Source organism: Salvelinus fontinalis, unplaced genomic scaffold, assembly GCF_029448725.1.
Source record: "Salvelinus fontinalis isolate EN_2023a unplaced genomic scaffold, ASM2944872v1 scaffold_0088, whole genome shotgun sequence".
Taxonomy (NCBI): Eukaryota; Metazoa; Chordata; class Actinopteri; order Salmoniformes; family Salmonidae; genus Salvelinus; species Salvelinus fontinalis.
In genome coordinates, this window is record NW_026600297.1 from 334,894 (window position 1) to 357,788 (window position 22,895).

The following is a 22,895-nucleotide window of genomic DNA, read 5'->3' on the forward strand; positions in this document are numbered from 1 at the left end:
TATTCTACAAATAAAATAAAATAGTGCCGAATGCAACAGGTGTAGACTTTACCGTGAAATGCTTACTTACGAGCCCTTAACCAACAATGCAGTTCAAGAAATAGAGTTAAGAAAATATTTACTAAATAAACTAAAGTAAAAATGTTTATAAAAGTAACACAATAAAATAACAATGACGGGGCTATATACAGGGGGTACCGGTACCAAATCATAATGCTGGGATACAGGTTAGTCGAGGTAATATGTACATGTAGGTAGGGGTAACGTGACTATGCATAGATAATAAACAGCGAGTAGCAGCAGTGTACAAAGAACGGGTGGCCGTTTGATTAATTGTTCAACAGTCTTATGGCTTGGGGGTGGAAGCTGTTAAGGAGCCTTTTGGACCTAGACTTGGAGCTCCGGTACTGGTTGGCGTGAGGTAGCAGAGAGAACAGTCTATGATTTGAGTGATTTTTTTGGGCCTTCCTCTGACACCGCCTAGTATATACCTGTAGGTCCTGGATGCCATACGCATTACCCTTTGTAGTGCCTTACGATCGGATGCCAAGCAGTTGCCATGCCAGGCGTTGATGCAACCGGTCAGGATGCTCTCAATGGTGCAGCTGTAGAACCTTTTGAGGATCTGGGGACCCATGCCAAATCTTTTCAGTCTTCTGAACGTGAAAAGGTGTTGTCGTACCCTCTTCACAACTGTCTTGGTGTGTTTGGACCAGGATAGTTTGTTGGTGATGTGGACACTCTCGACCTGCTCCACTACAGCTCTGTCAATGTGAAAAGTATTTGGTTTTAAATATACTGAAGTATCAGGAGTAAGTTGATAAAATGCTATTGTTTTTGTTGTCCGTAGCTTATGCCTGCCCATAACATAACCCCACTGCCACCATAGGGCTCTCTGTTCACAACGTTGACATCAGCAAACCGCTCACCCACACCACACCATACACCTGTCTTCCATCTGCCTGGTATAGTTGAAACCGGGATTCATTCTGAAGAGCACACTTCTCCAGCATGCCAGTGGCCATCAAAGGTGAGCATTTGCCCACTGAAGTCGGTTACTAAGCAGTCAGGTCAAGACCCTGGTGAGAATAACGAGCGCGTAGATGAGCTTCCCTGACCGGTTTCAGAAAATGTGTGCAGAAATTCTTCTGTTGGTTTTCAGTGGTCCGGGTGGCTGGTCTCAGATGATCCCTCAGGTGAAAAAGCCGGATGTGGAGGTCCTGGGCTGGCCTGGTTACTCTGGTCTGTGGTTGTGAGGCAGAGTGGACTTACTGCCAAATTCTGTAAAACTACACTGGAGGCGGCTGTGTAATATCAGGAGTAAGTCGATAAAATGCTATTGTTTTTGTTGTCCGTAGCTTATGCCTGCCCATAACATAACCCCACTGCCACCATAGGACACTCTGTTCACAACGTTGACATCAGCAAAGTTGGAGGGAGAAACAAAACAAAAGGCAGCATAGGAAGGGTGTAGCCAAGAAGACAGGTGTCCATTTTCTCTTGATCTTTAACCAGGTTAAAATATGTTGTTTGAAACGGTTGTCAGGCCTCTGCTTCATACTGCTTGCGCAGCTGGTTCAGCAAGGTACAAGGTTACAAAATGTTCAGTTAGATCAGCTAAGAGTTCAACCAAAACAATGGAAATGCCACGCACGCGTCACCCGGTGGGGCACTCTCAAAAACCCGACCCTAGGCAATAGTGACTAGGGTCTGGTTTCAAGATTGACTCTTTTGGCAGAGGAGCTACCACTGTAAGCAAAATGACATTGAAGGTGAAAATATGTATTTTCTGGATGTCGAAATTAGGTGCATTTTAGGAGCTGAATGAAAGTTGAAAATATGCATTTTCCAGATATAAATAAATATATATTTCTGGACATTGAAAATACCCCATTTACATATATTGAAAATATATATTTTTCAGTCATTGATTTTACGGTCAAAATTCAAATGCATATACATTCTCAATGAAGTAATCATTATTTCACAATATAAATGTTTCAAGCCACTTAATATAGGAACGAAGAGCCAACTGGAGATTGCAACGGAACATGCATTATTGCTCCCATCAATATCATGCACTTATATCAGCTATGATGTTAAACGTGGTCCACCCAACAGACCACTTCAACTACAATAACATCCTCAGTAACGGTGAGACTGGTAGGGGCCTACTGGCTGGATGTAGTGAGACACTGGTAGGGGCCTACTGGCTGGATGTAGTGAGACACTGGTAGGGGCCTACTGGCTGGATGTAGTGAGACACTGGTAGGGGCCTACTGGCTGGATGTAGTGAGACACTGGTAGGGGCCTACTGGCTGGATGTAGTGAGACACTGGTAGGGGCCTACTGGCTGGATGTAGTGAGACACTGGTAGGGGCCTACTGGCTGGATGTAGTGAGAGACTGGTAGGGGCCTACTGGCTGGATTTACTAGTCTTAGAAACCCAGACGTAGGAGCAAGAGCACTAGGTCTTGGGAGGCTGTCAGATTCTCGTAGACATGTCGAAAGGTGAAGACATTTTTCTGGAGGAGGTTTCTACCTGAAACCTGTTCAGCGAGGTGCAAGGTTACAGAAGGTTCAGATTGAAAATGTAGTCTTTGTGTTGTGGTGTTGGTGGTCTGTGTGTGTTGTGTTGGTGGTCTGTGTGTGTTGTGGTGTAGGTCTGTGTGTCTTGTGGTGTAGGTGGTCTGTGTGTTGTGGTGTAGGTGGTCTGTGTGTGTTGTGGTGTAGGTGGTCTGTGTGTGTTGTATAGGTGGTCTGTGTGTGTGTGGTGTAGGTGGTCTGTGTGTGTTGTGGTGTTGGTGGTCTGTGTGTGTTGTGGTGTTGGTGTTCTGTGTTTGTTGTGGTGTAGGTGTTCTGTGTGTGTTGTGGTGTAGGTGGTCTGTGTGTGTTGTGGTGTAGGTCTGTGTGTGTTGTGGTGTTGGTGGTCTGTGTGTGTTGTGGTGTAGGTGGTCTGTGTGTGTTGTGGTGTAGGTGGTCTGTGTGTGTTGTGGTGTAGGTGGTCTGTGTTTGTTGTGGTGTAGGTGTTCTGTGTGTGTTGTGGTGTAGGTGGTCTGTGTGTGTTGTGGTCTGTGTGTGTTGTGGTGTAGGTGGTCTGTGTGTGTTGTGGTCTGTGTGTGTTGTGGTGTAGGTGGTCTGTGTGTGTTGTGGTGTAGGTGGTCTGTGTGTGTTGTGGTGTAGGTGTTCTGTGTTTGTTGTGGTGTAGGTGTTCTGTGTGTGTTGTGGTGTAGGTGGTCTGTGTGTGTTGTGGTCTGTGTGTGTTGTGGTGTAGGTGGTCTGTGTGTGTTGTGGTGTTGGTGGTCTGTGTATGTTGTGGTGTTGGTGTTGGTGTTCTGTGTGTGTTGTGGTGTAGGTGTTCTGTGTTTGTTGTGGTGTAGGTGTTCTGTGTGTGTTGTGGTGTAGGTGGTCTGTGTGTGTTGTGGTCTGTGTGTGTTGTGGTGTAGGTGGTCTGTGTGTGTTGTGGTGTAGGTGGTCTGTGTGTGTTGTGGTGTAGGTGGTCTGTGTGTGTTGTGTTGTGGTGTAGGTGGTCTGTGTGTGTTGTGGTGTAGGTGGTCTGTGTGTGTTGTGGTCTGTGTGTGTTGTGGTGTAGGTGGTCTGTGTGTGTTGTGGTGTAGGTCTGTGTGTGTTGTGGTGTAGGTGTTCTGTGTGTGTTGTGGTGTAGGTGGTCTGTGTGTGTTGTGTTTTGGTGTTCTGTGTGTGTGTTTTGGTGTTCTGTGTGTGTGTTGTGGTGTAGGTGGTCTGTGTGTGTTGTGGTGTAGGTGGTCTGTGTGTGTTGTGGTGTAGGTGATCTGTGTGTGTTGTGTAGGTGGTGTGTGTGTGTTGTGGTGTAGGTGGTCTGTGTGTTGTGGTGTTGGTGGTCTGTGTGTGTTGTGGTGTTGGTGGTCTGTGTGTGTTGTGGTGTTGGTGGTCTGTGTGTGTTGTGGTGTAGGTCTGTGTGTGTTGTGTAGGTGGTGTGTGTGTGTTGTGGTGTTGGTGGTCTGTGTGTGTTGTGGTGTAGGTCTGTGTGTGTTGTGGTGTAGGTGTTCTGTGTGTGTTGTGGTGTAGGTGTTCTGTGTGTGGTGTTGGTGGTCTGTGTGTGTTGTGGTGTAGGTGGTCTGTGTGTGTTGTGGTGTTGGTGGTCTGTGTGTGTGTGGTGTAGGTCTGTGTGTGTTGTGGTGTAGGTTGTCTGTGTGTGTTGTGGTGTAGGTGGTCTGTGTGTGTTGTGGTGTAGGTGGTCTGTGTGTGTTGTGGTGTTGGTGGTCTGTGTGTGTTGTGGTGTAGGTCTGTGTGTGTTGTGGTGTTGGTGGTCTGTGTGTGTTGTGGTGTTGGTGGTCTGTGTGTGTTGTGGTGTTTGGTGGTCTGTGTGTGTTGTGGTGTAGGTCTGTGTGTGTTGTGGTGTAGGTTGTCTGTGTGTGTTGTGGTGTAGGTGGTCTGTGTGTGTTGTGGTGTTGGTGGTCTGTGTGTGTTGTGGTGTTGGTGGTCTGTGTGTGTTGTGGTGTAGGTGGTCTGTGTGTGTTGTGGTGTTGGTGGTCTGTGTGTGTTGTGTTGTAGGTGGTCTGTGTGTGTTGTGGTGTTGGTGGTCTGTGTGTGTTGTGGTGTAGGTGGTGTGTGTGTGTTGTGGTGTAGGTGTTCTGTGTGTGTTGTGGTGTAGGTGGTCTGTGTGTGTGTGGTGTAGGTGGTCTGTTTGTGTTGTGGTGTAGGTGGTCTGTGTGTGTTGTGGTGTAGGTGGTCTGTGTGTGTTGTGGTGTAGGTGGTCTGTGTTTGTGTGTGGTGTAGGTGGTCTGTGTGTGTTGTGGTGTTGGTGGTCTGTGTGTGTTGTGGTGTGTGTGTGTTTTGGTGTAGGTGGTCTGTGTGTGTTGTGGTGTAGGTGGTCTGTGTGTGTGTGGTGTAGGCGGTCTGTGTGTGTTGTGGTGTAGGTGGTCTGTGTGTGTTGTGGTGTAGGTGGTCTGTGTGTGTTGTGGTGTTGGTGGTCTGTGTGTTTTGTGGTGTAGGTGGTCTGTGTGTGTGTGTGGTGTAGGTGGTCTGTGTGTGTTGTGGTGTAGGTGGTCTCATTGTGTGTGTGGTGTAGGTGGTCTTTGTGTGTGTGTGGTGTAGGTGGTCTGTGTGTGTGTGGTGTAGGTGGTCTGTGTGTGTTGTGGTGTAGGTGGTCTGTGTGTGTGTGTGGTGTAGGTGGTCTGTGTGTGTGTGGTGTAGGTGGTCTGTGTGTGTTGTGGTGTAGGTGGTCTGTGTGTGTGTGTGTGGTGTAGGTGGTCTGTGTGTGTTGTGGTGTAGGTCTGTGTGTGTGTGGTGTTGGTGGTCTGTGTGTGTGTTGTGGATTGTGTGCTTTCCCCCCATTCTGTTTGTTCAGTATATTTGACAGTGTACATTACATTTTGTCCTATACAGTATGTTCCGTTTAGTTTATGTTCTATATTGGTCTGTTAGTCGATTAAAAAATGTGTTTATTATTATTATAATTATTTTTACGTTAGTTGAGTAGTCTGTAAATGTTTAACTGGTCTCCATCCCTGTGTAGGTATATTTACATTATAATTAGCCTGGAGGTGGCAACAGGCTCTATAGCCCTCCTTTGTGTGTATTGGGAAGAATCAACAGTGGAAGAGCCAACAGTGGCAGTCTTGGTAGATTCAGGTCGCTTTCCCCTGCTCAGATGTTGCATGCATCAACCAATGCTTACATACAACGTCATCGACCGTGTCATCGACTGACTGAATGCAAGAACATATGATGTGGTTAGCTGATATGTAAAAAACACCTATCCAGGCCTTACAAGATCTGGCATGAGTCAGCAGTGCCTGGGCAGAGGAATGTGTCTGCTATGCATGATGACATCATATCTCTACAACGAGAGGAAGGCCGACACATTGACAGTACTATTCATAGACACTAGGTGGCAGTATAGTATCATAGTTCCTGCTTGTATTATGAACGCTTCAATGAGAACTTTCCTTCTCTAGGCTCTGCTCTCTAGGCCCTCTACTCTTTTCTATTTTTACCAATGACCTGCCACTGACATTAAACAAAGCATGTGTGTCCATGTATGCTGATGATTCAACCATATACGCTATTCGTCAGCAACCACACCTAATGAAGTCACTGAAACCCTTAGCAAAGAGTTGCAGTCTGTTTTGGAATAGGTGGCCAGGAATAAACTAGTCCTGAACATCTCTCAAACTAAGAGCATTGTATTTGGTAAAAATAATTCCTTAAGTTCTAGACAGCTAAATCTGGAAATGAATGGTGTGGCTGTTGAACAAGTTGAGGAGACTAAATTACTTGGTGTTACCTTAGATTGTAAACTGTCATGGTCAAAATATATAGATTCAATGGTTGTAAAGATGGAGAGAGGTCTGTCCGTAATAAAGAGATACTCTGCTTTTTTGACACCATACTCCAGAAAGCAGGTTCTGCAGGAATATAGTTTTATCTTATATTAAGGTAACATACCTAAATTACTATCACCCCGTAGCACTCACTTCTGTCATCATGAAGTGCTTTGAGGGACTAGTCAAGGATCATATCACCTCCACCCTACCTGATACCCTAGAGCCACTTCAATTTGGGTACCGCCCAAATAGGTCCACAGACGATGCAATCGCCATCACACTGCACACTGCACACGGCCCTATCCCACCTGGACCTATGTAAGAATGCTGTTCATTGACTACAGCTCAGCATTCAACACCATAGTACCCTCCAAGCTCATCATTAAGCTTGAGGCCCTGGGTTTCAACCCCGCCCTGTGCAATTGGGTCCTGGACATCTTGATGGGCCGCGCCCAGGTGGTGAAGGTAGGAAACATCACCTCCACACCGCTGATCCTCAACACTGGGGCCCCACAAGGGTGCGTGCTCAGCCCCCTCCTGTACTCCCTGTTCATCCATGACTGTGTGGCCAAGCACACCTCCAACTCAATCATTAATTTCGCAAATGACACAACAGTAGTAGGCTTGATTACCAACAATGACGAGACAGTCTATAGGGAGGACCTGAGGGCATGAAAACAGTGTGGTGTCATGAAAACAATCTCTCACTCAACGTCAACAAAACAAAGGAGATGATCGTGGACTTCAGGAAACAGCAGAGGGAGCACCCTTGTATCCACATCGACGGGACAGCAGTGGAGAAGGTGGAAAGTTTTAAGTTCCTCGGCGTACACATCAAGGACAAACTGAAATGGTCCACCCACACAGACAGTTGGTGAAGAAGGCGCAACAGCGCCTCTTCAACCTCATGAGGCTGAAGAAATGTGGCTTGTCACCTATAACCCTCACAAACTTTTACAGATGCACAATTGAGAGCATCCTGTCGGGCTGTATCACCTGGTACGGCAACTGCACCACCCATAACCGCAGGGCTCTCCAGAGGGTGGTGCGGTCTGCACAATGCAAACTTCCCGCCCTCCTGGACACCTACACCACCCGATGTCACAGGAAGGACAAAAAGATCATCAAGGACAACAACCACCCGAGCCACTGCCTGTTCACCCCACTATCATCCAGAAGGTGAGGTCAGTACAGGTGCAACAAAGCTGGGACCAAGAGACTGAAAAACAGCTTCAATCTCAAGGCCATCAGACTGTTAAACAGCATTCACTAACACAGAGAGGCTGCTGCCTACATACAGACTCAAATCACTGGCCACTTTAATAAATGGATCACTAGTTACTTTAATAATGTTTACATATCTTGCATTACTCATCTCATATGTATATACTGTATTTTACACCATCTACTGCATCTTGCCTATGCCACTCTGTCATTGTTCATCCATGTATGTATATGTATATATTGTTATTCCATTCCTTTACTTAAATATGTGTGTATTAGGTAGTTGTTGTGGAATTAAGTTAGAGTTAAATTACTTGTTAGATATTGCTGCACGGTCAGAACTAGAAGCACAAGCATTTCGCTTCACTCTCAATAACATCTGCTAACCATGTGTATATGACCAATCAAATGTGATTTGATTATTTGATTTGATTTATTGTCCAGTCATATTTATTGTCCAGTGCTGCAAAGAAATACCTAGTTAGGCTGCAGCTGGCCCAGAACAGAGAGGCACATCTTGCTCTTCATTGTAGTCAGATGGCTAATATTAATACTATGCCTGCCAGTCTGTCTTGGCTAAGAGTTGCGCTGACACACACACTTACCCCACCAGACATGCCACCAGGAGTCTTTTCACAGTTCCCAGGTCCAGAACAAATTCAAGGAAACGTACAGTATTATACAGAGCCATGAGTGCATGGAACTCCCTTCCATATTCCACACACACACACACACACGCACGCACGCACGCACGCACGCACGCACGCACGCACGCACGCACGCACGCACACACACACACACACACACACACACACACACACACACACACACACACTGTCTTTTCAGTTGGAGTGACACCCGTGTAATGCCTATTGCCCACACTGACTAGCTCTTCCTATCGATTAGGCCTCACGTCAGTAATGAATGTAGTCACTGCCAATTGTGAAGGTCGGCCAGTAGTAGCAGTTGTGGTTTGTCTGAGTTAAGGCACTGCTAATCCACATACTCAGTTGTACCCAACAGCTCTGCTACTGGTGCTGCTACACTACTACAATGGGACAGCTCAGTCTGCTGACTATGCTACGGCTATCATGGCTCAGAGACACACACAAAGAGAGACATGGAGGGAGGGAGGAATATCTAGAAAGGGGAGAGTCAAGGAGGAGAGAAAGAGAGAGAAAGGGGTAAGTCATCCAGGGTGTGCCTCACTGACTGCCTTCCATGCCTCATCACCTCCCTCACTGAGTCCTCCAGGCTGCTCTCATTGGCTACTCTCCAGCTTAGCTCCTCCCCCTGAGCCTTTTCTCAATGGGGTCTCTGTGATTGACAGTTGTGGGGTGGCACTGCATGCAGAGGCAGATGGGTACAGGAAGTAGTCTAGGTGTTGTGACAGAATGCTGACCGGGTAACTAGTATTACCCTATTGATTGTAACATATACATGAAGTTCATCCAGGATGTTCAACTCCCTGTCTCAAGGACCACTGTGTCTTCTGCTTCCTTGGCATCCCTGGTTTTAGACTCAGCCACTGCTTTAGTAGCTGGAAACCAGGTGTGTGTGTGTGGCTACGGACATGAATTAATGTAAATATCAGGGAGATATGAAAACCAGCAGACACTGCAGCCCAGAAGGACTAGAATTGAATGATCCTGATGTGAGAGAAGAGAGGAGGGAGAGAGGAATAGGAACTAATAGTAGAGATAAACATGTGAGTTTGGTTGAGAGGGATGAGAGAAAGACGGTGTACCGTAAGAGTAAAAGAGAGAAGGATATGGAATAAGAAGTGCCTATGGGAGAAAGAGAAAGACAGTAAAATGGAGAAAAAGGTGGAGTAGAGAATTAGGGTTGAGGAAAGAGAGAAGGTGAGAAATGTAGAGGTATTTTGGGAGACAGAGGAAAGAAATTTATGGGGGAGGGAGGTGGTGTATGGACAATAGGGGATTATGAGAAAGGAGGTGAGGAGGGAGAGATAGAGAGAGAGGTGTGGCTGGGAAAAGAGAGGATGGGGAGAAAGGAGGGGGGAGTGCTCTCTACAGATATTCTGGTGACTTCATCCTCACCAGTAAACCATGTTGGTATACCTACACCAAGGACAGATTTTACAGCCTCCCTCCCTCCCTTTCTTTCTTTCTTTCTTTCTTTCTTTCTTTCTTTCTTTCTTTCTTTCTTTCTTTCTTTCTTTCTTTCTTTCTTTCTTTCTTTCTTTCTTTCTTTCTTTCTTTCTTTCTTTCTCCACACGTCTCCTCCATCCCCATCACACCACTCCCATCTCCCTCTTCTCTTTACAGGCTTTACTCTCATCTTGCAAAACAAGTAATTTCGTCCCCCTTTTTAAAAAAAAGAGAATTTGATGTGAATCTGATGGAGGTACATTCTATCTGGCAGAGATAGCTTCCTCTTAGAGAAGTACATGCTTGGCTCTTATTGTTGCATTGCGCTGTACGGTACTATATGTACTGTAAGCCAATAAAACACAATTGAATTAGATTAAAACTGTTACAGAAAATCTCGTGCTCCTCTGGTAGAAGACTGTGAGCAGTAGGAGCCTACTTATGAGCAAGTTAATAATTCCAGCTGTTTAAAAATGTATTGTGCTTACATCAGCATCGCTTCGGCCTGCCTGTGTGTACTGCAGCGCCTAGACAGGCACAGCACACACACACACACACACACACACACACACACACACACACACACACACACACACACACACACACACACACACACACACACACACACACACACACACACACACACACACACACACACACACACACACACACACACACACACACACACACACACACACACACAGGGACTGAGGAATCATACAGCACACACAGCCCAATACTAACACACCCAATTTAAGGGCTTGACAATTGGTTGAGGAGTTGAATCAGGTGTGCATTGGGCTGGAACAAAAGCCTGCATACCCAGTGGGTTCCCAGGACACTGCATTGGACTAAGATGACAGTTTTGGCAACATTGCTATTTCTGTCCTTTGTAGCCTGGCTGTCTACTCACTGCAGTAAGTCTGTCCTTTGTAGCCTGGCTGTAAAGTAACTTCTTACTGGAGTAAGTCTGTCCTTTGTAGCCTGTCAACATAGTGACTACTTACTGCAGTAGGTCTGTCTGAGCAGAGGCAGAGAGAGACGGTTCACCAAGGACGGAGAGGCAGAGGCAGAGGAAGAGAGCTCTACATGCCTCCAGCCAATGAATTATTCAGCTTTATGAATCATTGAGTCACATACAGCTCCTTCTTAGACTGCAACTCAGAACCACCCAGCCTCACCCAGCCTCACAGCCTGCAGGATGCACCCACCACTTGGTCTGAGACTTGAGCTTTCAGAAAAACATCTCCTGATAGGGGTATTAACATGGGTTATATGGATGGTTGCACAGACGCAGATGAAGCCTACTCCACATTGTATTTATTTGATACTGTCAAGACTTCCACCAAAGGTGGTTCCTCTCCCTGTTCAGGCGGTGCTCAGCGGTCGGCGTTGCCGGCCTACTAGCCATCACCGATCCATGTTTCCTTTTTCGTTTGTTTCGTCTTTGGTTCATTCACACCTGGTTTTCATTTGCTTTAATTTCTGTGTGTATATTTACCCCTGTTTCCCCGCTTAGGTTTGTGCGAGATTATTTTTCTTGTTGCTTGTGGAGGCTTTCCTCAGTGTATTACGCGTGTGGTTATTATAGTAAGGTGCGTTGTGTTTTTGCGCCTTACGGGAGTACTGTTAGTTCCCATTGTTTTGGGGTATTGTACTGTACCATTGTTTTGGGGTATTGTACTGTACCATGTTTTTGGGTATTGTACTGTACCATGTTTTTGGACTTGCCCTGATTAAAATATACGCTACACTGACATCTCTGCTCTCCTGCGTTTGACTCCTCACCTACCTTCAGTGCGTAAACGCAACAGATACAATCTGGATCTTACTTCCAATTTTTTCCGGTACTTCTGCTACAGAGTAGGTGGGAGAAGGAGGAGGAGGAAAAGGAAGAGGAGATGGTAGACGAGGAGGCTAGGCTATGCTTGAAGGGGGAGAGACCGGGTCTCCTGCAGGGGATGATTAGGGTCTTCTGACTGAGAGACAACACAGCACACTCCAGGTGGCAGAGATTATCAGCTGGCCACACAGACAGCATATATCAAACAATGAAGGTGACAAGTATGCAACAGGGATTTGAAAAGCCATAGTCAATTAATCAATAATATAATTATTATTTTAGCAAAAATGTTTATTTTTCATTTACAATCTGTAGAAGCTATGAGATTAGGAAGGTTCAATTATTTTGTGAAGCATCACAGCACAGTTGAAAAATATATGGCAAATAGAAATCCGAAATGGATGATGTTGAGAGATAGATGGGAGGGGTTGAATGGAGCTGAAGGGTGGGACTAATAACAAGATAACCAATGTAAAACATACGGGGTCTGTAAAATGTATATAGGTTCGGAACTTTTGTGAAATAGCACAGTTACAAATAGAAATCAAACTGGATGGACATCAGAAATAGAGGAAGGACTAAGAACAAACAAGAGAGAACTATTGTAAAGTAGACTGTGTCTGTAAAATGTGTATAAGATGTATAAATTGAAGGTAAAAGCAGAAGTGTTTACTAGTTTACTCCAATTGGGGGATCGGTGGTAGGGGTTGCGGGGAATAATAATAAAGGTATATTCTTTAAAAAAGTATGTATGTCTATATAGGTATGTGTATGTGTATATATGTACGTATGCATGCGTGTATGGATATATATATTTCCCCCCAAAATATGGGGGATTGTAAATGATGCAGACAATTACATTGATGGAAGCAACATTCTTTCCGCAATATTAAGCTCATCCACCACTTCAAAATTATATATTTTTTTAAAGTATGCAACAGAAAGATAAGACATATGAGCACACATGTACTGCAAACACACGCACACACATACACATGCACACACACACAGATATGCGCAAACACACACACACAGATATGTGCGCACATGTGCAAACACACACAGAATCATAAAAGCACACTCATTAATCCACATATTCATATAAACACACACACAGACACAAAGACACATCTAGAGTAACCCTCATGTTAGGATCATTTTTCACCAATCTTTGAATGAACTCCACCCTCCCCCTTCCCTGTATTCATAGGCCAACTGCCATAGGTACAAACGTGTTTCTTCCATGAGTTTAGTAGGCCCCTCCACCCCACGTTTGATATTCTACTGTGTACCATATTGCACTCTCCACCCATCCATATTTTCCTCTACACAGCGCTTGTTTCTGTTTCTGATTTTGGTGTATTATTCTGGCTCTGAGTTCGACCTGCTCAAGCGCATTCGATGCGTTTAGCATCAGGCGGGTATGTCCGCGGGACACGATAACGCACACAGACACGGCACCCATAAACCAGGCCGCCTGCGTGGGCGGGAGGCGCTGGATCCGGCACTGCGGTTCACCCAAGCTGACAGAGCGCATCTCTCAACCGGCGCGAGGAGCCAGAGAGCGGCTAGCTCACAGACTCTATTTCTATGGGCCAGCTCAAGCATGTGTGCCGCGGCCGTGCCCAATTCAACCCTACCCCCACCGCTCCTCAGAAGTCTCTCTTGCTTGTTGACTGGGGGAAGGATCCACCCGGGAAGGAAATGTGTGTCACATGGATGACAGTGGGTGCAATATGTATTATGTATGTGGTTATTTGAGAAGTGCACAATGTGTATGATGGGTAATGTCCAATGTATGTATTATGCTGAATGTGTAATGTGCACTGTCTATTTTGTATGCGTCAGTACTGTGTGTCTAAGACAATTTTCCTGTCGGGGACATTAAAGTTCATCCTATCCTAACATTATGTCCTATAAATCACTGCATTCTACTGGCCAGCTTCAGCACCATGGGCAGCTCGTTCCTTTGTTCCGTTAAACTGCTGCAGGGCCAATAGCTGTCTGTGGTGCTGAAATGGTCCACAGCATCAGCCCTAATTCACAGCCCTCTCCTGGGGGATGTTTTAGTTCTAGCCCTGCACTAACACACCTGACTCAACTCACTAATTACCAAGCCCTTGAGTTGTTGAATCAGGTGTGTCATGTATTTACCAAGCCCTTGAGTTGTTGAATCAGGTGTCAGCTATTTACCAAGCCCTTGAGTTGTTGAATCTGGTGTGTAAGGTATTACCAAGCCCTTGAGTTGTTGAATCTGGTGTGTAAGGTACTACCAAGCCCTTGAGTTGTTGAATCAGGTATCAGCTATTTACCAAGCCCTTGAGTTGTTGAATCTGATGTGTCAGGTATTTACCAAGCCCTTGAGTTGTTGAATCTGATGTGTCAACTATTTACCAAGCCCTTGAGTTGTTGAATCTGATATGTCAACTATTTACCAAGCCCTTGAGTTGTTGAATTTGGTGTGTCAGTGCAGGGCTAGAACAAACGTGTCGACAGTCTGGTGGTCCTGCAGTAGAGGACTGGAAATTTACATTACATTTACATTTTAGTCATTTAGCAGACGCTCTTATCCAGAGCGACTTCCAGAAGAGTGCATACATTTTATTACATTTTTACATTTTACATATTACATATTACATACTGAGACAAGGATATCCCTACCGGCCAAACCCACCCTAACCCGGACGACGCTATGCCAATTGTGCGTCGCCCCACGGACCTCCCGGTTGTGGCCGGCTGCGACAGAGCCTGGGCGCGAACCCAGCCCAGCCTGGGCGCGAACCCAGAGACTCTGGTGGCGCAGCTAGCACTGCGATGCAGTGCCCTAGACCACTGCGCCACCCGGGAGGTGTGGCGCAGTGGGGCTAAAACAGGGGCTAAATAAGGGGCTAAAACAGGTATCAAACTATGGACAGTTCTATTGACCTGGAAGTTGTTCAATTGAGCAAGGAACTGTGGTCATTTTCAGCACCACGGACAGTTCTATGTGTCTTCTAGCGCAGGCATGTGTCCAAATAACCATACTAGTGTACTAAATCATTTGCGAAAAAAGAGATTAATAGTATGTGAAATTTCGAATGCATGATCTAATGCTCAAATGCATGATCTAATGCTCAATTGCATTGACTCCCATCATTCGTTCATTTTTGTACAGTGCCTCAATTTATCTGATTATCAGCTGTTGTCAAACACTTGAGTCAGAAAAACAAGTGAATTCTAGTAGATTAAATGCCGAAATGACTATGCAGTTTAAGTATGTAGTAGCCTATGCTGGTATGGGTATTCGTACCGGGCCTGTGTTTCTTAATTCTGAGGTGCGTTCAGTTCGCTTGAACTTTTACTACGTTTCGCCAAAACGCTCTTGTACGTTCTTGAACAGACTTAGAGGGATGTTTGCTCCCCTTTGGTGGGTGTGCGACGTGTGGCTTGAAACAATGAGTGACGTGGCCATGCTCACAGCGTTCCCCAACCCACAACCCAACGTTTTTCAACTGGTCGTTCAGTACTTGCAGAATCTTGAATGATTAAGGGAACTATCCATGGTTCTGATATGGTCCAACACAATAAATAGGGTGAATTTTGATTGGGTAAAATATTGGTAGTGTTGGTATTTGTAAGGGTTGGGGTTAAGGTAAGGGTTAAGTTTCCTCTCATGGCCTTTCTACCATGTTTACACTGTAAAAAGTAACTGCCTAACTCATTAAATGAATTGATTAGTGGCTACTCAAACATCTCCAACTGTAACGCTTGTCGTCTGGAGGAGAAGAGGAACAAGGTGCAGCGTGGTAAGTGTTCATATTCTTTAATCCAATACGCAACACTAAACAAAACAACAAACACGACAAAATGAACAGTCCTGAAATGTGAAACAAACACTAACACAGGAAACAACCACCCACAACACACAATGGAAAACAGGCTACCTAAATATGGCTCCCAATCAGAGACAACTATAAACAGCTGCCTCTGATTGGGAACCACACCAGGCCAAACGCATAGAAAACAAACAACTTTGAAAAAAGAACATAGACTGCCCACCCCAACTCACGCCCTGACCAACCTAACACAAAGACACAAAAAAGATACTAAGGTCAGAACGTGACAGTATCCCCCCCCCCCCCCCCCCAAAGGTGCGGACTCCGGCCGCAAAACCTGAACCTATAGGTGAGGGTCTGGGCGGGAGTCTGTCCGCGGTGGCGGCTCTGGCACGGGATGTCCTGACTGACAGGCGGCTCTGGCAGCTCAGGACAGAAGGGCGGCTCTGGCAGCTCCTGACTGGAGGGAGACTCCGGCTGCTCCGGACAGGAGGGTGACTCCGGCTGCTCCGGACAGGAGGGAGACTCTGGCTGCTCCGGACAGGAGGACGACGCCGGAGGCTCCGGACAGGAGGACGACGCTGGAGGCTCCGGACTAGAGAGCGTCGCTGGAGGCTCCGGACTAGAGGGCGTCGCTGGAGGCTTCGGACTAGAGGGCGACGCTGGAGGCTCCGGACTAGAGGGCGTCGCTGGAGGCTCCGGACTAGAGGGCGTCGCTGGAGGCTCCGGACTAGAGGGCGTTGCTGGAGGCTCCGGACTAGAGGGTGTCGCTAGAGGCTCCGGACTGACGTCCTTCGTTGGAAGCCTCATGCCATGGATCCTCACCGGAGGCTTCGTGCCATGGATCCTCACTGGAGGCTTCGTGCCATGGATCATCACTGGAGGCTTCGTGCCATGGATCATCACTGGAGGCTTCGTGCCATGGATCATCACTGGAGGCTTCTTGCCATGGATTATCACTGGAGGCTTCGTGCTCAACACTGTGCTCAACAATGACTGGTTACAGCTATACCTCCAGTTAATGCTAGAGGGATGAGCACTGTGCTCAACAATGACTGGTTACAGCTATACCTCCAGTTACTGCTAGAGGGATGAGCACTGTGCTAAACAATGACGGGTTACAGCTATACCTCTAGCTACTGCTAGAGGAATGAGCACTGTGCTCAGCAATGACTGGTTACAGCTATACCTCCAGTTACTGCTAGAGGAATGAGCACTGTGCTCAACAATGACTGGTTACAGCTATACTTCCAGTTACTGCTAGAGGAATGAGCACTGTGCTCAGCAATGACTGGTTACAGCTATACCTCCAGTTACTGCTAGAGGAATGAGCACTGTGCTCAGCAATGACTGGTTACAGCTATACCTCCAGTTACTGCTAGAGGGATGAGCACTGTGCTCAACAATGACTGGTTACAGCTATACCTCCAGTTACTGCTAGAGGGATGAGCACTGTGCTCAACAATGACTGCTAAGGTGGATTATAATGAAAAATCATCAAATACATAAAACAATGTTAAACATGAAGACACGGGCCTCCCGGGTGGCGCAGTGGTCTAGAGCACTGCATCGCAGCGCTAGCTGCGCCACCAGAGTCTCTGGGTTCGCGCCCAGGCTCTGTCGCAGCCGGCCGCGACCGGGAGGTCCGTGGGGCGACGCACAATTGGCATAGCGTCGTCCGGGTTAGGGAGGGTTTGGCCGGTAGGGATATCCTTGTCTCATCGCACTCCAGCGACTCCTGTGGCGGGCCGGGCGCAGTGCGCGCTAACCAAGGGGGCCAGGTACACGGTGTTTCCTCCGACACATTGGTGCGGCTGGCTTCCGGGTTGGAGGCGAGCTGTGTTAAAGAAGCAGTGCGGCTTGGTTGGGTTGTGCTTCGGAGGACGCATGGCTTTCGACCTTCGTCTCTCCCGAGCCCATACGGGAGTTGTAGCGATGAGACAAGATAGTAATTACTAGCGATTGGATACCACGAAAATTGGGGAGAAAATGGGATAAAAATGTATAAAAAATAAAAAACATGAAGACACGACCACTGAAAATGACTAATCACAACTACTTAGTACTTACACTTGAAAACACTTACTAATGAAGGTTAATTGAAGGGACCCTAAATTGTTATGTTCACGACAACAAATACTCATATTCAAGTAACTTCAATCGTTCTAGTTGAGAATACATAACGCAAATAAGTTAATAGAACACAAAACAGTTAAGTATTTCCAACTTTAAAAGATAACCATATGGGTGGTGATGTCACTTCATTACTTTAAGATTTGAACACTGCAATACTTTGAGTTGGGAAACTCGAATGGTTCTAGAAACGGGTTTCCACAAAAGAAATGACAGTGTACAGTGTATAGAGACGACCTTGTTAGACCTAGATGTTGACAGTGGGTCACTCTGACCGCTGAAGGCACATCTGAAGAAAACATTGATCCAGGCTTCATGTGATACCCAATAAGCGATAACAGTTAAGGTCGCGACGATATCGGTCGTCTTCTTTCTCCCACAGGAACGTAGTCTCACCATCAAGTTTGTACATTGACCAGATGATGACTCCAAATATGGACTAATTGGCAGGTCGCCCTTAAGTCCACGTCCTCTTGATCATTTACCATTCAAAGCTGCTGCTATATCGGGCGGCAATCAATTAAAACCTATGATAGATCACACTGGACCGAGGCTTGGAGGGCTGCTACGCCACTTCCGTTCTGTTCTCAAGAAGACCAGCACCAACACAACACGAAGAGCAGAAAGTAGAAACCACAAATACAAAGTCGTATTCATTCATATAGTCACAGGGTCTTTTTAGGCATATATAGACTCCATTTAATTTGCACATCATGTAGCCTGAGTTGTGCATTTGATTTCAGAATGCCCGGCAATGGCAATGGACGAGGGACATTAGGAACGGCGGCACCTTGAACATTAGTGACATGCATGCCGGACTGAAGAGAGAGGGAGAGGGAAGAGCACTAGCACCGGCTCGGATCCAGAGAGAGAGAGAGGAATGGGGGTGGAAGAGCGAGAGAGACAGTAGAGGAAGAGCGAGAGACGGGAGAGGGAGAACTTCGTCCATTAATTTCCAAATGTCTGCAGCTAAGAATAGCCTGTCGACGTTTCTCTCTGCACGTTCCCTAACGCGCGCGCGAGCTCTCTCTCTCTCCTTCCTCGCACTCGCACACACACACAGGATGACACACATCTCCCCCGAGACGCGCGCACGTGCACGCACACTCGCTCGCTGTCTCACGCCAGGGGGTGCAGATGTATCCCCTCGCGCGAGCTACACACGCCAGGAGAGATGCACCCCCCCCCCCCACCAACCTCTTCCTCCCTCACCAAAACACACATAGCTCACACACAAGGCTGACCTTGACATAGTTACCAGGTCGTTCATGAAATAGCAATAAAAACAAACATAATCATGCATCCATCTCGACCCCCCACACTCTCACACGCCCCCCCGAGGATCTCTTTCACCACAGAGGTATTTTACGCATTATTTTTTCCATTGATGTGTGCTAGAATGTGTGTATGACAGTGACAGGCATCATGAATCCAGGGCTGGACATATGGCTATAGCTCCTAAAGAAATCAGGGCTCACCTCGCCGTGCACGGGTCTGGAACGTGAACGAAGGGGAGCGAGTCTGTGAGTGGGGGCTGTGTGCGTCATGTGCTGCAGCGCCTGGCGGCAACACACACATTGGCTACACACACAGGTTTCGGGACAGAATTTTTTTCAGGCATTCAGCGCTGAATTGATCGGCTCTAGTCGCTTAGTAGCCTATAGTCCAAAATACTGGCTGATCTGGACGGAGACAATTTCGTGTTCTGATCTCTCTCTTCTTTTTTTTTTTTTTACATTTGTAGTCATTTCTACTATTTCTAAAGAAAAAGGGCTGCTATTTCCTCCCTCTCCATCCATCCATTCTTCCATCTTTCCCTCCCCTAAGGGACGCTGGACGGATAGCCGAGGAGGCCGTAGAGCGCACTTGTTCACGAAGGAGAGAAAGAGGACGGGCAGGACACTGTTGTCTTTCCAGTGGGCAGAGGTACTCTGCGGGGCGGGGTTGGTGTTCGACTTTCACGGCTTCTGCGCTGCGCTCGACCCGCTTGTGGAGATCACGATGACTGGTGGCAAGACACCGGAGCGGTGGCGGATGCTCCCCACTCCGCTATGGTGATGTTGCCCGCGTCCAAATGTCCCCTCCTCGGATGAGACCACGTATGAATGGACGGCTGTGCAGGTGATGGAGAGAATATGATCATTGTGTCGAGGGGGACATCATTTAATTGTTAAGAGAAATTCGATTGAGCGCTAATATTAGCCTACATTATATTACAAACCACGACGGATTTCAATTAAAGATGATTATTGAATGCAAATAAGAAAAATCAACAAATGTCACATTTATCCTTTTCGTGTATAAGGATGCCAGTTCATCTTTGCGCGCGTGTAAAGTGAGTGTGAGGTGGTGGGAGACAAATTAGCCAGTGTACCAAACATTGCGGATGTTACAAAATAAATAAATAATCATAGATTTTAGCTATTTTTTCCCAAAATTTTTGGTGTCTGAAACGTACCATGGCAACCACGACCAACATGCCCGGTTGAGGGGAAAAACTTGGTGGATTTATTTTCTTATTTTTTTATTTTGATAATCTGATTTATTTTAATATTGTGCTGTGGTCATGATGACAATTCAACATTATATCTTCAAGCGAAGCACAAGAGGCTTCTGACGAGCCTGTCGCACCGTGGAAATGGTTCGGGATAAGACGATGGAGCAGCCATGAAGAACATGAAACATTTATACTAACTCATCTTGGAATGTCCCCAATCTGATATTCCCAATATCCCCAAAGAGCCTTGCTCTTCTTTTTTGGACATCTAAAAACGAACTGAAGAGGAATTGTGAAGCCTACTGCACTGATAGTCGTGCAACAAGCCAAGCTATCCAGCTCACCCCCACCCACGTTGCATTTTTTTTTACACCCGCACTTGACCATTAGCACTAACTCACCGACAGAGACCAAAGCCTACATGGCGTCTTCATCTTGTAAAGGCAGCACCATATAGGCTACCGTCCCCGCAACTCTCCCCCTGTGCAAGAAGCAGAATAAAACAGTTGTGTGTATGAGCAGTCCTCGGGCAGATGGGATGTAATGTTGTGTGGTCGTGCTGAGCATTCGTCTCCTTCTCAGCTACAGCTGCTTTGTAAAGATTTGGTGTCCAGAGAATGGCGCGGTTCGAAAATGAGATGCCGTCCAGGTATGGCGGCGGCCACGGACCAGGGCATGGGCATGGACCTGGAGGCCCTGGCCGCGGAGGCAGCCGGCAGGGCGGCCCGGCTGGAGGCCCCGGGGGCCAGCGGGTCTACAAGCAGTCCATGGCGCAGAGAGCCCGGACCATGGCCTTGTACAACCCCATCCCGGTGCGTCAGAACTGCTTCACCGTCAACCGCTCGCTATTCATCTTCAGCGAGGATAACTTTGTGAGAAAATACGCCAAAAAGATTACAGAATGGCCATATCCTTTACATGTTTCTCATCACTGTGTAACATATCATCAGTGCTAAACCCCGAATATCAGGTAGGCTCACTGTACTTGCAATGTTATTATCCTAATGGGAAGATGATCTAATGATTGGACCTATCTATGTGACTCTACCATTAGCCATTTAGGTAGGGCATCATTAGACTAGTGTGAGCATGTAATGACGACAACATGGCCTACTAGACAACAACACTCAGAGATAGAGAGAGAGAGAGACAGAGAGAGAGAGACAGAGAGAGAGACAGAGAGAGAGAGACACAGATAGAGAGAGAGAGAGAGAGAGAGAGAGAGAGAGAGAGAGAGAGAGGGAGAGAGAGAGGGAGACAGAGAGAGAGAGAGACAGAGAGAGACAGCGAGAGAGAGAGAGACAGAAAGAGAGAGAGAGGGAGAGAGAGGGAGACAGAGAGAGAGAGGGAGTCAGAGAGAGAGAGAGAGAGAGAGACAGAGAGAGAGAGAGAGAGAGAGAGACAGAGAGAGAGAGGGAGACAGAGAGAGAGAGGGAGTCAGAGAGAGAGAGAGAGAGAGAGACAGAGAGAGAGAGAGAGAGAGAGAGATGTTTGTAGTGCAGAGTTGCTGGTTGCTGAAGTCAGCATGTTCAGTCTCAGGGAAAACAGTGAAGGGGAAGGCAAGGAGGGAGGGAGAGATTATACTGCCACCATTTCCGCTTAGACTGAGAGAATGGAGTGAACTGGGCCTTGTCCTTATCAGCACACATACCTCTATGTTTTCATTGATGGATCATGCCTGTGGTGTGTTGGAGTGTATGTGTGTGTGCCTGACTACCTGTGTGTGTGTGTCTTGTCTGTGTGTCCGTGTTTCCCCCTGACTGTTTGTGTGTGTGCCTGCATGTGTTTTCTCTGTGTGTGTGTGTGTGTGTCTTGTCTGTGTGTCCATGTTTCCCCCTGACTGTTTGTGTGTGTGCCTGCATGTGTTTTCTCTGTGTGTGTGTGTGTGTGTGTGTGTCTTGTCTGTGTGTCCGTGTTTCCCCCTGACTGTTTGTGTGTGTGCCTGCATGTGTTTTCTCTCTGTGTGTGCGTGTGTGCATGCATGTGTGTGTCAGGCCAGACACAACTGCCCCTGACTGTATGTGTATGTATGTGCCCACTGTGCCCATCTGCAAGTGTGTGCCCACTGTGCCCATCTGTATGTGTGCCCACTGTGCCTATCTGTATGTATGTGCCCACTGTGCCCATCTGTATGTGTGTGCCCACTGTGCCCATCTGTATGTGTGTGCCCACTGTGCCCATCTGTATGTGTGTGCCCACTGTGCCCATCTGTATGTGTGTGCCCACTGTGCCTATCTGTATGTGTGTGCCCACTGTGCCCATCTGTATGTGTGTGCCCACTGTGCTCATCTGTATGTGTGTGCCCACTGTGCCTATCTGTATGTGTGTGCCCACTGTGCTCATCTGTATGTGTGTGCCCACTGTGCCCATCTGTATGTGTGTGCCCACTGTGCTCATCTGTATGTGTCTCACACTGGACCTACAGTGTCTGCTACTATACTGCCAGTCTTAGTGTTATTTTTTATTAAAAAATATATAATTTCCTTTATTATTTTCCCCTAACCCTACCACCCCTCTCCTAATTGGAGTAAACTAATGGACAACAACACTTAGGCTTCTACTTCCACTTTACACATTTTTTACAGACACAATGCACCTTACAACAGTTATCTTTTGTTTGTTTTTAACCCCATCCTTCAGTCTTAGTGTTACCGTAGCAACATTTTGGGAGAAACGGGGAGTGATTTGGGCAATGTGTGTTCTCCTGTTGGAAGCTGTGAGGCTGTCAGGACGAGAGAGGAAAGTAGAATAATGATTGCATTGATCTGTAGTGATGGGTCAGAAATGATACACTCTAATTGGCCTGCTGCTCTGGCAAATGGTCGAGATAGTTTTAAGGCTTTTGAATCGTATCTGTTCAATGGTTTGAATAGAGATTGAACACAGATGTGTGTAAAATATTTCCAATACATGTACTGTATGAGCGTGTGCGTGAGCTTGCCTCTGTACCGTTTTGAAAAAGGG

General features: G+C 46.8%; 1 protein-coding gene across 1 annotated transcript in view; it reads left to right on the forward strand.

The window, feature by feature from the left end:
- Nucleotides 1–19,016: 19,016 nt before the first annotated feature.
- Nucleotides 19,017–22,895, forward strand: part of LOC129843021 (voltage-dependent P/Q-type calcium channel subunit alpha-1A-like) — a gene marked incomplete at its 3' end in the record, with an annotated part of 132,241 nt that continues 128,362 nt past the window's right edge. The window contains 1 exon segment of the mRNA XM_055911746.1: nucleotides 19,017–20,837. Within this exon segment, the coding sequence (XP_055767721.1) occupies nucleotides 20,549–20,837 (289 nt within the window).